This window comes from Haliotis rufescens, unplaced genomic scaffold (assembly GCF_023055435.1).
Source record: "Haliotis rufescens isolate VD_foot unplaced genomic scaffold, xgHalRufe1.0.p SCAF_2, whole genome shotgun sequence".
NCBI lineage: Eukaryota > Metazoa > Mollusca > Gastropoda > Lepetellida > Haliotidae > Haliotis > Haliotis rufescens.
In genome coordinates this window covers 41,368,442-41,386,046 of record NW_025963890.1, presented here as the reverse complement: position 1 = coordinate 41,386,046, position 17,605 = coordinate 41,368,442, and the positions used below count along the sequence as shown (strand labels likewise).

General features: G+C 41.7%; 2 protein-coding genes across 2 annotated transcripts; both read right to left on the bottom strand.

Annotated features, from left to right (window-relative positions):
* Positions 1–437: 437 nt before the first annotated feature.
* On the bottom strand, positions 438–14,985 carry LOC124118728. The gene is made up of 4 exons (XM_046480971.2): positions 14,916–14,985; positions 6,502–6,607; positions 5,740–5,823; positions 438–4,650 (listed from the first exon to the last, which is right to left on the bottom strand). The coding sequence occupies exons 2-4, from the start codon at positions 6,587–6,589 to the stop codon at positions 2,033–2,035; spliced, it is 2,790 nt and encodes a 929-aa protein (XP_046336927.2). The 5' UTR covers positions 6,590–6,607; positions 14,916–14,985; the 3' UTR covers positions 438–2,032.
* On the bottom strand, positions 8,403–16,561 carry LOC125381938 (protein app1-like). Its single transcript, XM_048399308.1, has 2 exons — positions 16,543–16,561; positions 8,403–9,427 (listed from the first exon to the last, which is right to left on the bottom strand). Exons 1-2 carry the CDS (start codon positions 16,559–16,561, stop codon positions 8,403–8,405), a joined length of 1,044 nt encoding a protein of 347 aa, XP_048255265.1.
* Positions 16,562–17,605: the final 1,044 nt, after the last annotated feature.

The window sequence follows — 17,605 nt, the reverse complement described above, 5'->3', positions numbered from 1 at the left end:
AACATGAATACCCCACTAAGACACAGTATACTGACTCCGGGCCGACCAGTCCTTGTTTTAGCCCCTTAATGCCGAGCGCCAGACAGGGTAACAACAAGTACCATCTTTTAACGTCTTTTTGTATGACGCGGTCGGGGATCGAACCCTGGACCTTCCGCTCTCCGGGCAAACGCTCTGGCCACAACAATATCTTCCAATGCCTGATTGTCACCATACAGCCACTTTTAGAAATATCACGACAGGGGACACCAGAAATGGACTTCACACTTTTTACCCATGCAGGATTCGAACCAAGATCTTTGGTGTGATGAGCAAATGCTTTAACCACGAGGCTACCCCACCCAGGATATATGAAAACTACCAGTATTCGCCATGTTGACACATATTTATAACACTCCATATTCAAATAAAATATAATTAAAAAGAAAACAATTTGATGATTAAGGGATGAAGTTTATTACATTATGTTGAAACATCTGGAAACTTTATATTTTACATTATGCGTACATATTCTCACAGATGTCAAAACAATTCACAAAGTTGTGGTCTACACATGAACACTTCTCGCAGGACGATGCCTGGTGTATTCTCTTCCCTCCTCAGAAGCATCAACAAGCCTGTTCTATAATACTGACAAACACTACTTCAACAAAGTAGTAGTTTATCTGCAGCAGAACAGAGAACCCTAAACAATGTGTAAAAATGGATAAATTTTAGACTAACCCAGGGACGGTTGCTGACAAAGCAAGAAACATAATCTGGGCAAATTGGGGTTTGAATCTTGATCATAGGATTCTGGTGTGCCCAAGGGACACAACTCTGCACAGCGAAATGCAGCACCTTAGACTGGGTCACCCTTGACCCCGGCAGTAACAAAAAAGATATAGAAACATCTGTTCAAGCTATTTTTTGTTGTATTTCCCAGGACCATATAAGCAATGTTATAGATCAGGCTTCCACGATGTATTCTACAATGGTAACTCACAAACCAACAAGAATGTCAAGAAATCACTCCTGCAAACAATAGCACCTACACATTTTACAATTTATATGCTGGAAGTACCTGCGCATAATGATCATGTTGAGATGATTTAGGAGCACATATCTAGATCAACTCAAACCTTCACATTCTCTCTGCAAAGATTTTTCAACACTGGAGTTAACATGGCCCAAATGACCATTGTAATTTCTTCAAAAGAAATTAGTTTAAGAAAAAAAAAAATTCAAACTGAAACTCAAAAAAAATAATTCTGATCATGTTTAATCCCCAGTGTGGGCGTCCCTCAGTTTAATGAAGGGGTATCTTGTGGGACCACATGGTCCATTTCTTCAAAAATTCATATTAATTCATTTTCAGACACATACTACTCAAAGAAGTTCAAGAACTCATTTTCATATGTCTATAGTAAATCTGTCAAGATAGATTAACTATATTCACAACTGCTTTCCAGTAGTATAGTAGTATTTTGGCACTTTCAACATAATCCATCACCATGTCCACCATATTACAAATCTTTAATCAACCAGGTATACCATTAAACCAAAATTTCGTAATCTTGACACAAGAAGTCAGTTTATTTGTTGCTCAACACCTTGTTCAGAAATATTCCATCTAAATGACAGGAGCCTGTAAATAATCCAGTGATTGACATTGTAACACATTGTCCACATTGTCAGGGTATGACATGCTATCAACAAAGTCATCGAGCCTGACCACCAGATCCAACATCCCTACAACCAGCATTGGTTGCTAGGCAGTAGGCACCCACGGGGATGAGCAGCAAACATACAAGGAGCATCACCTTCCTGAAGAACATGAAGGATAATAACAAAAAAAACTGATGAGGATGATTGCCAAACGAATTGACCGCGTAGGCATGGTAACATCAAATGCTATTTGCAGTCATCTCAGAGAAGATGAAGACAAGAACTTGTGTCTTGTGCCAAATGACAACAGAACTCCCGTCAATGACTCCAGTCATCCTCAGCTGCAACAGCAAATGTAAAGTTATAATGACTGGAACAGTCCACATCAACTATCATCCACCATAACCATCTCGGCGCCTGTCCAGTGGAAGCTGCAGTAGCTGTGGACCTGAGACGGAAGGCTCTTCTTGATGGACTCCATCCGGACCCTGTTGATCTGATACATGGAGTTTCCTAGAAGGGACAGAGAGTGTGTGAGGAGAGTCAGGGTATTAGTCTCATCATATGTCCTGTTCTGGACTGATTGTAACATAATCAGCAGAGGAACCATTGACTCGGCAATAGACATATGCACATCTTGAAGTCTGTAGTCCAGATCCAAACCAGATCGGGAGACAAGATTCCAAACCTCAGGATTCAGCTTTGGAGGGATTAGTACACTGCAATTTGAAGGAATTTGGTATTTTTCCCTCAAATCTACTAGGTTACCGTCGCTGGAACATGCCATGTTGATCATGTTGGCAACATTGACATCAACATCATTGCCAGGCATAGCAAGAGATGCAAAGAAAGCTGGCTTAAAATCAGCACATTCTGGATCAATATTATTTGTGTCTTTGATATCCTTCTCTGACCTGGGGATGTGAAAACTTCCAGCTTTGATATGATCCAGGTCCTTGGAAAGACTGTCACCAAAAAGGAAGCTGGAAATGGCCTGATGTCTTCTACACAAGATCCCATACCTCTTATGAAGGGAATTTCTCATGAGGATCCTTCTTTTCATTGAAAGGAGGAAACAGACGAAAGTGAACACATTTAGAGCATCGCTTGCATAACGACAAACATCCTCAACAATCTGCAAGTTGCTGCCAAAAAGATCAGCAAGTTTGACCAGAGGAATAATTCCTCCAGCAAACCATCTCTGAAGGTCTTGCAAGATCTCATCTCGGTTTTGAGCTTTCTTTGTCAGGATCTCCCAAGTTTCTGTGTTCAATTTGGGTGGCAGAAGCCCCACACAGTTGCCAGGCAAGTTGTAAGTTGCCGTCACTCGCTGCACCCCTATTGCATACCTACCTGCGGTTTTCATAAACTTTTCAATAAACTCTGGCATTGCAATCCCTAACCTGACTTCTCTTGGTGGTCTGACTCCCAGTTCTAAATCGGAATTTGGCTTTGGATCCTCAATATTCTGTGGCCTTGGCCAAGACTCTTTTACGCCGCTAATATTCTCTTTGAATGCAGCAGAATGTTGACCAGTGTATTCTGGAACATACGTGTCCCTGGCAGTTTCAACACTGTATCTTGATTGATAATCTCTTCTGGAGATTCTCGAGAAACTTGCATCATCTGCATTTCCTCTGTATTCTTGGTCATCAAATCTGTCACTTTGTGGATTGTCACGTCCGTAGGCATGTCCATGTGTGCCATATCCAGAATAATTCTCCCTCCGACTGACTTCTTGGTCTTCCCTTTGTCCATGAATAAAATTATCCTTCCTGGGATAGGTAGGATCCAGTGATGAAAATTTATCGACGTCTTTCCTGAAAGGATCTCCCTTACGGTAATCGTCAGTTTGGTTCCTCAGATATGCCCAGGAGTCATCTTTGGTCCGCATGTCATCAGATTGGCCTGTCATGATCCTACCTCCCAGTTTACCTGACTTGTGGTTTTTCTCCAGCCTTTGTCGCATTGGAGCAAACAAAGTCTTGAATGAAATCCCCTTATTCTTCCTTGAATCTTCAGGTTGAATTATTCTTGGACCAATCCCTGACATTATCTCATCAACAAAGTCTTCTACATAATCGTCATCTGGTCCTGGATCATTATTGATATATTCCACATTAGATCCTGCAAACTCTAATCTTTCATTTCCCATCCTGGAAAACTCAGGATTTTGGAATCTTGACTTCTTCCTCTGTGGGCCATCATCCATAGTACCATCACTTGGATCACGAACCATGGATTTGGTCATCATCTGTAATGAAGAACTTTCTGCCCTTCCCATTTGACCAAGAGGTGTCTGCAACACAAGGTTGTCTTGTGGTACGAACATCATTGATGAAGTCATGGGCATGTTCATACCCATCAGTGGAACAGGTTTTGATGACACCAGATCCCCTGTAGGAAGCAACACTTCTGAGCTATCATGGAACCTAGACTTTCTCTTAGACCTAGTGCCCATAAATTTCATGCTATCAGGGTCTAGCCCTTGACGTTCAGTCAAAGACATCATAGGATTAGCAGCATAGATTGGCTGACTTTGTCCAAACATGTTCATTCCAACAGGGTTAATCATCATCTGCTGTTGAAGACCTGGCATCTGCTGTTGAAGACCTGGCACCTGCTGTTGAAAACCTGGAATTTGTTGTGGAAGACCTGGCATCTGCTGTGGAAGACCTAGCATCTGCTGTTGAAGACCTGGCATCTGCTGTTGAAGACCTGGCATCTGCTGTTGAAGACCGGCCATATGCTGTGGAAGACCGGCCATCTGATGAAGACCAGGAACTTGCTGTTGACGCCTGGGCATCCGGCGTTGAGCACTCGGCATCTGTGGTTGTAGTCCCGTTATCTGTTGTGCAGCAAGCTGCAGTCTCAAAAGTCTTTGGTCAGCCAAATTAGTGGGGGCTTGCTGAACAAGACCTTGGCCTCCCATGTTCCCCATAGGTAACATTGGATAGGGCATAGCAACTGTTCCTTGTCCATAATTCATAACAGCTGGGGAGCCTGAAAGACCAATATCACACCTATAAACACTCCAATAGTGCCTAGAATGGAAATGTGCATGCATAATGCTATGATCAGTCCCAGACGAATTCTGCGAATCCGTGATCATGGAAAAATTTGCTGAAAATCTGCAGAATTGCAGAAACATCGCAGAATTTTCCTTTTCAAATTAATACACTAATTTTCGTTATTTTTTAGCTTTTCTATCAAATTTTGCACTTGAAAAATGTCCAAAACATGTGATTCAAATGTACAAAATATGAATTCTACAATAAGGCGAAATTTGAAGTGAACAATTCTCACTTTTCAATGTTCTTGCGGAATTTTGACTACATAAAGTGGACATGATAAACCAAATGTCTAAATGCAAGAGTAATAATTTTTCAGAAACAATATATGAGAAAATTAAGTTTTGAGGGGGAAATGGTTATGTTTTCACTGCTCAATTTACTGCAGAATTTATAAATTTTGGTAATTGTACATCAGAATTTGGATATTTTTACCACAGAATTTGGATATTTTTACCACAGAATTCGTCTGTGACTGATTGGTGAGAAGGCACTTTATGTTAGGATAGCAGTTTTGTCTTGTTCAATAAGGTTACTTTATCACTTATTTGTATGAAACACTACTCGTCACAAAAAAGGTGAAGTGAGTAGGTGATGCCACTTTTAGCAATATCTTAGCCAAAGGGACACAAGAATTGGCTTTACACATTGTACCCATCTGGGAAACAAACCTGTACCATCAAAATGAAGAGCAAGCACTCCAACCTCAAGGCTACATTACCACTCAAAAAAAACTAGCGATCAGTCAATAGTTCTACATGTTATGTATCTCTGCAAAATACTGTGCGGAACATATATATAGTTTATTTGTGAATGCTACCAAAACGCTGTCATGCATGTGCTGATATTGTTCTTAAGTGCTGCAGCTTCATCAAAAAAGCAAAAGCCTGAAAAATCTCTCAAAGACAAAAATAAAAAACATACTTATGAGAAATAAACGAACTAACACACGAGTACCTCACAAAAAAGATAATCACACATTCATGCACACATATCTGCAATGAAAGGTAAAAGATGTTACCCAGAAGAGAAGAGTTTGAACCAGACTGTACAGATGGATTCCTTCGAGATGGTGCAATGCTCACTTGACTGTCAGTGTCTGCTCCTGAAATGTTGATTCATGGAAAACATTGATTGAAAAAAATAAAATATATCACTAGAATTAAAATAAAAAATAAGTACATAATAGCTGAAAGACACTCAGTCAGGATCCTGAAGCATTTCGCCAATACCTGTGAGGAATACCTGTGGGAGGAGAAAGTTTGAACAAAATGCCACTTTGAACAATATTTCAGTTATAGCAAGGCTTAGCTTAGTATGGGAGGAAATCCCAGAGAGACAAGTAAAGACATTCACGCCTTAGTCCAAGGCAAGTAAGTGCGGACAAAGGAACATAATTCCTGTGAACATGACCTGTGAAGATCCGGGGTAGAATAGGTCTTCAGCAACCCATGCTTGCCGTAAAAGGCGACTATGCTTGTCGTAAGAGGTGACTAACAGGATCGGGTGGTCAGGCTTGCTGACTTGGTTGATGCATGTCATCGATCCCAATTGCGTGGATCGATGCTCATGATGTCAATCACTGGATTGTCTGGTCCAGACTCGATTATTTACAGACTGCCGTCATATAGCTGGAATATTGCTGAGTGCGGCATAAAAGAACAAACCAACCAAACCAATCCTGTGAACCTTGGATTTGTAAAGGCACCAAAAGGAATGCACCTAGGAGTAAAACCAACATGGCGCCACCTGTGTAGAGAGAGAAAGAGAGCGCCATCCTTACCATGAAGAAATACACACCGATCCCCTTGCAGGCAGTTGCCGCTAAGCCAATGTTTGCACACTGCATTCACGCTTCCTGGTTTCAACATATTGCTGGCAGACTCAACCTGAAAAATGAGTGTGCAAGGATTACATCACAACACTAAAGAAAAAAAAGGTCCTCATACAAAGCCTGAAGAATAAAATTAGTTTCTGAAAAGAAAATCCTAACCAAAAAAAAAAAGAAAAAAAAGAGTATGGTCATTAAAAGCCTCAAGTAAAGTGCCATCCTATTCTATTGTGTTTCAAGGACTATGAGATCACATTTGAAATGACACATCACAGCAAAGCTGAAGTCATGGTTGTGTTTCTGAGTCATAACTTGAGGGATTATCCCACTGTGACTCGAACTCAAAATGTACAAGACACGCCTGAACGAGGATGCTGATGGAATGACATATGCCTTAGCACTTCAGTGTTGTCAGTTGCTGATTGGACGTGTTGGACGGATGATTAAGTAAATTGTAAACTTCATTGAATACGAGGTGAGTTTCCTACAATACAGCCCATTGAGTGAGTGAGAATGATTGAGGAAAACAGCATTTCATTCAAACTGAAAGCGACTTCAAGTCAATGGTGACAGTGGTTATAAGAGCATCAGGGCCACTGTATTGACTGAGGTGCATTTCTCACCGCTTTCATTTATTATGCAATGTGAAAGCATAAGAACTGGCATAATTCCTACAGTGAAGATGAAGAATCGAATTTCTGTGCAGAAGAAAACATTCAACCACTGGACTAGTCCAAGCCATATTCAGAGTTGACAGGAAGCTATCCTTCCTATAGTTGGTTATCTAACTCCCTGATCACATCATCAGATCTGTCCACGAGAGACTATGAATGTTGTCCATGCACTGAAGATATAGCTACCCTATGTGGTCAGTAGAAAAGGGCACCTTATCACTATTGGAAATCCTTGGTTTTTGGGACCTTATCACTATTGGAATTCCTTGGTTTTGGGACCTTTTCACTATTGGAAATTCTTTGTTTTCGGACCTTATCACTAGTGGAAATCCTTGGTTTTGGGACCTTATCACTATTGGAAATTCTTGGTTTGGGGACCTTATCACTATTGGAAATTCTTGGTTTGGGGAGCTTATAAATATTGAAAATCCTTGGTTTTGGGACCTTATCACTATTGGAAATTCTTGGTTTTGGGACCTTATCACTATTGGAAATTCTTGGTTTGGGGACCTTATCACTATTGGAAATTCTTGGTTCTGGGACCTTGTAACTTTTGGAAATCTTCTATTGGCTTGGGGACCTTGCTCCAGCAGGCATGCAGATCATATCTGTCTAAGCCTGCCAACACTCAGACTGATCAGCTGAAATGTTGTAATTCTGCTGATTGTACAGAGCCCAGAGTATTCGAGACAGAGAGACAGACAGACAGACAGACAGACAGACAGACAGACAGAAAGAGGGATTTATTTCGTATGTGTGGCCATGATGCCAGTAGTACAAGGACATGATGTTCTAGGAAAATTCATCGTGGAGCACGAATACTCAGAGTATTGCGATAGAAGAGGAACCATCTGTGAAAAAGGTCAACTCTGCCAATAATAAGGACATGTCCCCTGGTCAGGGATGTCCGGAAGGATGTGGATTTAGCATCTGACATTGACCTTACTGCAAACAAAACAACACTAATCAACAAAACTCAAAAAATGAATTTTGGTATTCTAATGTGTTCTTTTTGGTCTGTTACAATAAAAAAAATTTTTTTTTTAAAATGGGACCATGCTACTTCCTCTTAACCCATTAAAGAAATGCTAGTTTCTTCACAAGTTGATGGCAAGGATAACGTCGAGATGGCAAAAGATATCTGATCACAGAGACAGAAACATGAACACTTCGGCACTGTCAGACACACCGTTCCCCTTCTGGTGCAAGTGGCACTGTCAGACATACACCACACTGTTCCCCTTCTGTTGCCAGTAGCACTGTCGGACATACACTACACTGTTCCCCTTCTGTTGCCTGTGGCACTGTCAGACATACACCACACTGTTCCCCTTCTGTTGCCTGTGGCACTGTCAGACATACACCACACTGTTCCCCTTCTGTTGCCTGTGGCACTGTCAAACATACACCACACTGTTCCCCTTCTGTTGCCTGTGGCACTGTCAGACATACACCACACCGTTCCCCTTCTGTTGCCAGTGGCACTGTCGGACATACACCACACTGTTCCCCTTCTGCTGTTTGCGGCACTGTCAGACATACACAACACTGTTCCTCTTCTGTTGCCTGTGGCACTGTCGGACATACACCACACTGTTCCCCTTCTGTTGCCTGTGGCACTGTCAGACATACACCACACTGTTCCCCTTCTGTTGCCAGTGGCACTGTCGGACATACACCACACTGTTCCCCTTCTGTTGCCTGTGGCACTGTCGGACATACACAACACTGTTCCCCTTCTGTTGCCTGTGGCACTGTCGGACATACAGCACCCTGTTCCCCTTCTGTTGCCTGTGGCACTGTCAGACATACACCACACTGTTCCCCTTCTGTTGCCTGTGGCTCTGTCAGACAAAAAGCACACTGTTCCCCGTCTGTTGCCTGTGGCACTGTCAGACATACACTACACTGTTCCCCTTTTGGTGCCTGTGGCACTGTCAGACATACACCACACTGTTCCCCTTCTGTTGCCTGTGGCACTGTCGGACATACACCACACTGTTCCCCTTCTGTTGCCTGTGGCACTGTCAGACATACACCACACTGTTCCCCTTCTGTTGCCTGTGGCACTGTCAGACATACACCACACTGTTCCCCTTCTGTTGCCTGTGGCACTGTCAGACATACACCACACTGTTCCCCTTCTGTTGCCTGTGGCACTGTCAGACATACACCACACTGTTCCCCTTCTGTTGCCTGTGGCACTGTCAGACATACACCACACTGTTCCCCTTCTGTTGCCAGTGGGTGTCAGACATACACCAAACTGTTCCCCTTCTGTTGCCAGTGGGTGTCAGACATACACCACACTGTTCCCCTTCTGTTGCCAATAGCACTGTCAGACATGCACCACACTGTTCCCCTTCTGTTGCCTGTGGCTCTGTCAGACAAAAAGCACACTGTTCCCCTTCTGTTGCCAGTAGCACTGTCAGACATACACCACACTGTTCCCCTTCTGTTGCAAGTGGGTGTCAGACATGCACCCAACTGTTCCCCTTCTGTTGCCTGTGGCACTGTCAGACATACACCACACTGTTCCCCTTCTGTTGCCTGTGGCACTGTCAGACATACACCACACTGTTCCCCTTCTGTTGCCAGTGGGTGTCAGACATACACCACACTGTTCCCCATCTGTTGACAGTGCTGAAACCATGATTGGGGATGAGAATAGATATTTTCCTTTTCAGCTGAAACGTCTTTGCAATGGAGTGTGGTCCATAATTTGGGGGTGTTTATAGTGTAAGCCATCAGATTTTAACAAATTTGTGGATCCGCAGAAGATTCTCACCCCTGCATCATCAAGATCAAGGTGTGTTGACAACCATCTTGATGAAGATGCTCATGCCATCCATGAATAGCTTGAGTGAGATGACCTCGTAAGAAATCACTAAAGATCAGAAGACATGGAAGTGTCATGGATCATTCACTGATGGAGCTGTTGCTTGTTCCATACAAACCTCCAATCTAATGATCCAGAGGAGTGCTGATAGCCCACTGTGCTGTTAACTTAAGATATAGGTTCTTTTACAGAAAAAGAAAGAAATTATGGTTGAAGGCCTTCAGTCAGCTTGCTGATGGTCGCATAAGAAGCTAGCTGCAGAGCTTGGTGAAACGAGATGGAACAACAAGTCGGAGTACATACCCAGGGATCAAACATATCTAAAGTGACAGACAGTGATGCTTTTTACATCAAAAGAACATGAAGACATTGTTCTCAGTTGTATGTAATCAGACAGGTGTGACCATAACAGGTGTACTAGACAGTGAACATGCATTCTGGCATTAATGAAAGAAGGTCTTCATTCCACGCAGACTGAAAAAGAAGTAAGAGATTTTACCATGTTGACGTTGATGTTATCCAACTAAACTATATATCTACCATGGCAATTGAATCAAAACTGAAAAGAGAAGACTTTCCAAATACATCACATTCAGTGATCATCATGAAAGAGTTGAGTGCAGAGCTGATAGTGACAGTGTGATACAAGAACTGCTCATTGTGGTCACAGATACACAGGTCAAAGTACATAGAAGCCTGTCTTCTATAATGACTACAAGCTATCCTTGGAAAGGTGTCCAAACCATATCGGTGGATTGGTTAGTGAGTGGGTGAGTGAGTGAGTGAGTGAGTGAGTGAGTTGGGTTTGACGCCGCTTTTAACAGTATTTCAGTTATATCACGGCGAGTCAGCTTAATGTGGGAGGAAAGCCCGAAGTGATGCAGGTTTCAGACGTTTACCACTTCGGTGAAACCCACGAGCACAGGTATGGTGCTGACAAACCTAGAAACATAATTGGGGCGAACCGGGATTCGAACCCACAATCATAGGTTTCTGGCGTGCCCAAGGGACGCAACTCTGCACAGCTATCGTGGCGCCTTAGACGACTGGGCCACCCATGCCCCCTTGGATTGGTTAATAATGAGGTGCTGTTTTTATAGAGTACACACAATAAGATGGACTTTTCATCTCAATCAGTGACTGTCCATTCTATGTGTTGGTCTTGTTCAAAAACATCATGACGCAGACCTTCAGATTTGTTGCTTCTTTGTACTTGAATTTGCAGAAAGTTGGAATGACCTGATTCAAATATTCAGTCAATGCAGACAGTCATGGTCAACTCTGAAGCAGTCTTTGAAGTTGAGATGGGTGGAAGTCACGGGAAGGTATCTTTCCAGCTAGTCCCTAAGAGCATGTACAGTTCCTGTCACAGCCACGGTTGAGGTCATTGTACAGTTCCTGTCACAGCCACGGTTGAGGTCATTGTACAGTTCCTGTCACAGCCGCGGTTGAGGTCATTGTACAGTTCCTGTCACAGCCACGGTTGAGTTCATTGTACAGTTCCTGTCACAGCCACGGTTGAGTTCATTGTACAGTTCCTGTCACAGCCACGGTTGAGGTCATTGTACAGTTCCTGTCACAGCCACGGTTGAGGTCATTGTACAGTTCCTGTCACAGCCACGGTTGAGGTCATTGTACAGTTCCTGTCACAGCCACGGTTGAGTTCATTGTACAGTTCCTGTCACAGCCACGGTTGAGTTCATTGTACAGTTCCTGTCACAGCCACGGTTGAGGTCATTGTACAGTTCCTGTCACAGCCACGGTTGAGTTCATTGTACAGTTCCTGTCACAGCCACGGTTGAGGTCATTGTACAGTTCCTGTCACAGCCGCGGTTGAGGTCATTGTACAGTTCCTGTCACAGCCACGGTTGAGTTCATTGTACAGTTCCTGTCACAGCCACGGTTGAGTTCATTGTACAGTTCCTGTCACAGCCACGGTTGAGGTTATTGTACAGTTCCTGTCACAGCCACGGTTGAGGTCATTGTACAGTTCCTGTCACAGCCACGGTTGAGGTCATTGTATAGTTCCTGTCACAGCCACGGTTGAGTTCATTGTACAGTTCCTGTCACAGCCACGGTTGAGTTCATTGTACAGTTCCTGTCACAGCCACGGTTGAGGTCATTGTACAGTTCCTGTCACAGCCACGGTTGAGTTCATTGTACAGTTCCGGTCACAGCCACGGTTGAGTTCATTCATGTGATGATTCTCTGTTGATGCAGCAACTTACTATGGACTTCATGACAAATGGCTCTGTCCCAACATCCGACAATCTATTCAAATGCGCAACATAACATACTTTAATAATGTGAAGTTCTGTTAAACTGATGTTGATATATACGTATGAATGACATATTTTGACGTTCATACGTTTTTCACAAGACTGAAATCAAAAACACAAATGGACTACTTCCAGATTCCCATGGAAACAGCTGGGAATTCTCTAGCATGAATAAAAGAAGAACCATTGTTTTAGATCATTTTGGCACAATGGTCTTGAACTCAAGGTTTTTGCACAAATTGAAAAAGTGAAGACTGACACTGCATGCCTGTGCATGCCTGTGATCAATAATAATTCAATTATCTTTGTATATCCCAGAAACTCTGACATATTTAGGCCCTCACTCCATGGAGGTTCACACTTCAAGGAACTTATAACAGCAGGTTGGGGAAGACTCGAGCTCATAAAATGAGCATGAACCCTAACCATCAAACAACATAATCCTCAGATAGTGAGTGGGTTACAAGGACCGAACAGGTCAATACTGAAAATTGTAAAAACACAAATAGGACGAAACATCAGATTGTAATCGGGTTACAAGAGAGCGAAGAAAGTATAGACAATCAATTACTCGTCACCCACAGACAGGCAACTTTGCCTTAGTGGTGTAACGATACACCGATGCATCGGTCGATCATGATTTTTTACTTCTCGATCACAATCGCGCACTAAGTAAAAAGTATCGATTCTTCCTTATATGTATTCTTTAATAAATGTTACACCAAACACTAATTACAAGTGAAAATGAGTAGTGAAAACGTACATATTTTCATCCACTGTGCCATACTTAACACTGCCAACAGTAAATTGTTAGTGCGCCAGGTATTTTGCCATCTTGTCAATGAAAAAGATGACTTACGCACCACAGATAAGAGCAGGTGCAAGTATTGTGATACATGTATGTATTGAATCGCACAGTTGGTGTATCGTATCAGCCCTAATACAGGATTACTTGGGAGTAGTGCACTTTGCCGGACACACTTTGTTGGATCTGAATTAGAGCCATGTGGAAGATGCTACACCGTGCCAGCTTGAAGCAAAGCTATGCTAATGAGTTAATCTATTCAGCAAACACTTTACGACAGGTGCTATCACAAATATTCAGTGCTCGTTTACCAAGTGATCAGCACCTGATTGTTTGCGCAGTCACCATTTTCTCCACTAATTGCATTGTTGACGTTATTGCATATTAGGGTCATATTATATCTCTACAAAAGCACCATTAAATCCATGATATATACATTCGGTATAGCTTGTGGCAATATTTTAATCAATTTAGTCAGGATTTGCATGCAGAACAGTAATCAAGGTTTACACATGTGTTACTGGTTGGTAGATATAACAAGCCTACATCTACATGTTAGTGGGTGTTACTGTGTTAAACCCCATATTACATTGTAATCTCTTCCAGCAGAGTTCCCAGTGTAGCAATCTGTTGTGAAAACATGAAAGTACTTTGATACTAATGAGAAAACCTTTCACTGTTTATATTGTGACACTATAATTGACTATATTTTTGTGTGGCAGTTTTGACTATAGGTTGAGGCCGTTATCACCTGCTCTCTTTGATTAGCAAGTGGTGCCCAAACATTAGGATTGTGAAGGGGTCAGTAACGCTGAAAGGGTCGCTGTCAGCACAGGTACTACAGAAATGTACCCTAGCCAAAATCAAAAAACAGAAATGAACCCAAGGAGGAGTCCATTTTGCCAAGGGCCGCAGGACGCAATGCGTGTAACCGGTTTTGGGGTATTCGTCACCCTCCTGTTTCATGCTAAACCACGGTTAAATTCAACATTCTAAACTTGCATTCCAGTGTATCATAGAGGAAACGATAATACACAGTGACGTACGTACATTTATCTAAATTCCTGCAATATTCCGTGATGCCTGCATTCACCCGTAATCAGGTGGACCGGAACTACAACATCAACCGGTTTCGGTCTCGGGTTGGGGAATATGGTCTCGTGTAGGGTACCAGATACGTTTCTGTATTTTGAATTTGTCTGGGGTACATTTCCGTAGACAAAACCGTAACTGGGATATATCTCTGAAGTACCTGAGCAGACAACAGTTAGGGCAATGTAGGGTGGCCTCTTGCCCACGTGGCAATTCAATTCCCATAACTCTGTGTAGAAATTCAGTTTGGCCTTTTTTTACATTTTTTCCCCCTTTTTCTTATCAAAAAAGTATTAACTTGTATGAAGACAGACACAAATAGTAACATACATTCATTATGTTTGTATTAATGTACTAATGGACAACGACCCCATCAGCATCAGTCACGCGAGATCCACTGTCTGCAGCCTGAGTCAAATTAGCGGTACAGTATGCTGCGCCCTGTAAACTGCATTGTTACCAAACCCTCTTTTGGACAGTTCTAAACATTATTCACATAGGCCTAGTGGCGAACATATTGTTACCCATTTGTTCCACGCATTCAAACCTATCAGATATTTTAGGCATTTGATGTTCCGATATTCCAACAGCGACAACACGGAATTTCACATGAACACATGCGTAGAGCAAAAACATATGCCACTACTTGTATTGTGATATACACTATAGACATGCACCTTCCCGCTGAACAAAAACTTCTAGTCCTCTGTGCTCGACAAACTCGTCGCCATTATCAAACTGTAAACGTAGCACTGTAGTTTTAATGAATTATGATCTTATTAAAGTGCGAATATACCCATCCAAAAATATAGGGAATAACTTCAATAGGTATAAAGACCTATTTTCTGTCTTTATTTGTTGTCTTCTGTTTTTCTCAGCGCAACAGCAGATGTCAATAACAACAAAAACTTATTTCGAAATAAATATTCTTGATTTTGTATTTTCCAAGAACGACAACTCGTGTAAATCTCTGCCGCAGCTGCTTTTCCGAGTTGCCTACAGGGCCCCGTTCCACCAAAGCCATCTCAGCGCTAAGGTGATTGTAACTCCCATACTTTAACACTGGCTTACGATAGTTGTAGTGCTAAGATCGCTTTGTTGAACGGTGCCCAGGAAGATAAACACACCACCCCCAGTTCGCCCCAAATGTCTCTTGCTTGAAAATATCTGTGGTCACATTTAGCCATGATGTTGACAAAGACCGCATTTAAATACTCAAGGAACTTGTCCAAGTGTACCAGCCATCTAGGATTTTGCGGTCTGGTGACAAACTTCAGCTGGTCACTCACACATGGAAACTTAAATCCTTTGGTGCCAAAACTTTTCACAATTGCTCTCCGAACAGCCCCATCACTTGATATGTTCGTGCGTGTGTGTGTGTGTTGTCAGCGCTTTGAACATGTTTTGTTGTGTGGAAATTAGCGCATTATAAGAATTTTTATTATTATCATAGATATAGAAAAAGCATGGTCAGTTATAATTACTGGCTGGATGTAAGGCCATAAAAATCTTATACACAAACATGAGATCAAACTGTTCATTGTTAATTGGTTTTTATAATCAATATCTTTTTTTTTCTATTTTTCATTTTAAGTAATGGAAGTAATTTCTATAGTTGTCAGATTGCCTTTTAATTTCTATAACTAAGATAAAAACAACATACTTTACCTATTGTAGGGATTTCATCTCAGAAATCAAAACCCTGTCGACTGTCAATAATACCATCTGCAAATTGTCATCCTTTCTAAAATTCTTGGTGGTTCTCTGATATAGTTTATCAGCATTCTGCAATATCTTGGGCTGTTTACAATGCAGCAATAACACAATCAGACACTGAAAACACCAATAATTGATATAGACAGTATAAGAAAAAAAAAGTCTTATTTTTCCAAATATACCAAATTTTCAAAGCCTTGCACTGAGTTGTGTTTTAATATTGCTTTGCTTTTATTGCAGTTAATTATGTCACAGCGTGTCAGATGGGTGTGGGAGGTAAGCCTCCTTGCACACAGTGCTGTCACAGTAATACATATACATGTCTTCCTATATATATATATCAGTCCACAATATTCCAGATGTATCACTGATATATAGATATAGATATAGATATATATAATAGGGCTGGCCTTTGATACAGATCTTAGAGATTGATAATCATTAACTAAATATCCATCAATAATTGATATTTTTAGGAGAAGTAACTTTAAGCAAATACACACAAAAAATTCCACTGCACTGGTGAGTGGTGGCACATTAATGCAGAGATTACTTTGTTGTCATTTAAGATACAACGAAAACAGTTACCTTCCATCTCCAGCAACATTATTGACAATAAGAAGTCTGGGTTTTTTAAATCTAAACTGTATTTCATAACAATAGTTTTTGTAAGATATTATCGATGACATCATTTTCAGATTGATAATCATTTATTTTCTTCCCATCGAGGATAATTCCGATCATCGATCTCTTTTGTTAGCTATAATATACTAGTATATGGTATTTGTTTGTTTTACATCATTCTGCATTATTCCAGATGTATGACTGCTGCTTGGAAATACCTGTGAATTAGCAGGACAAACATGACCAATATATAGAGGTATCATATGAGAGCCTTTAATTATTCGTCTCTAATGAGGTATTGATTATCCATTCTCACCAAGAATCAGGAAAGGTGAAATACATGGTGCGGTAAAGTTATTTCTGCTCCCACTATACTGTTATTCAATTGGTTAATCAGAGGTTTCAAATTTCAATAATGCCTTGTGATGAGCTGATAATTAAGAAATAAACAACTTGTGGTTGTTATCGTACAATAAAACACTGCAGGGAGAATAACCATGAGGGTGACTTTGGCAATGTCAGCTAAGTCCATTTTACTCACGACCGCCTCCGTGGTCTAGTGGTAGAGCATGCGCCCGGAGAGCGGAAGGTCTGGGGTTCGATCCCAGGCCGCGTCATACCAAAAGACATTAAAAGATGGTACTTCTTGTTATCCTGTCTGGCGCTCGGCATTAAGGGGCTAAAACAAGGACTGGTCGGCTCGGAGTCAGTATACTGTGTCTGAGTGGAGTATTCATGTTAAACTGCGGCATGGTATCTCAGTTAGCTAGCACTATAAATCAGCATCAGTCCCGACCAGTACAAACAGCCACACACACACCTACATGCACTTCGCTATATAAGTGCAATAATCTTGGACGCAACGTTAAACCCCATTTCACCTCACCTCACATTTCACCTCACCATTGTACTCACAGGTGGGTATTTCAAACTTATTGTTCAGTCATCGTATTTATCTGCGTACCCCAGCTACATCTTTAGAGAAAAACTAACCAGACACTTCCCTCTGAAAAATGATGTCGTCCAA

Coding starts and splice junctions, on each gene's coding strand:
- LOC124118728 (XM_046480971.2), bottom strand. CDS start 6,589: ATGTTGAAACCAGGAAGCGTGAATGCAGTGTGCAAACATTGGCTTAGC. Junction 5,824..6,501: donor TCGGTGTGTATTTCTTCATG/GTAAGGATGGCG, acceptor TCAACATTTCAG/GAGCAGACACTGACAGTCAA. Junction 4,651..5,739: donor TTCAAACTCTTCTCTTCTGG/GTAACATCTTTT, acceptor TTGGTCTTTCAG/GCTCCCCAGCTGTTATGAAT.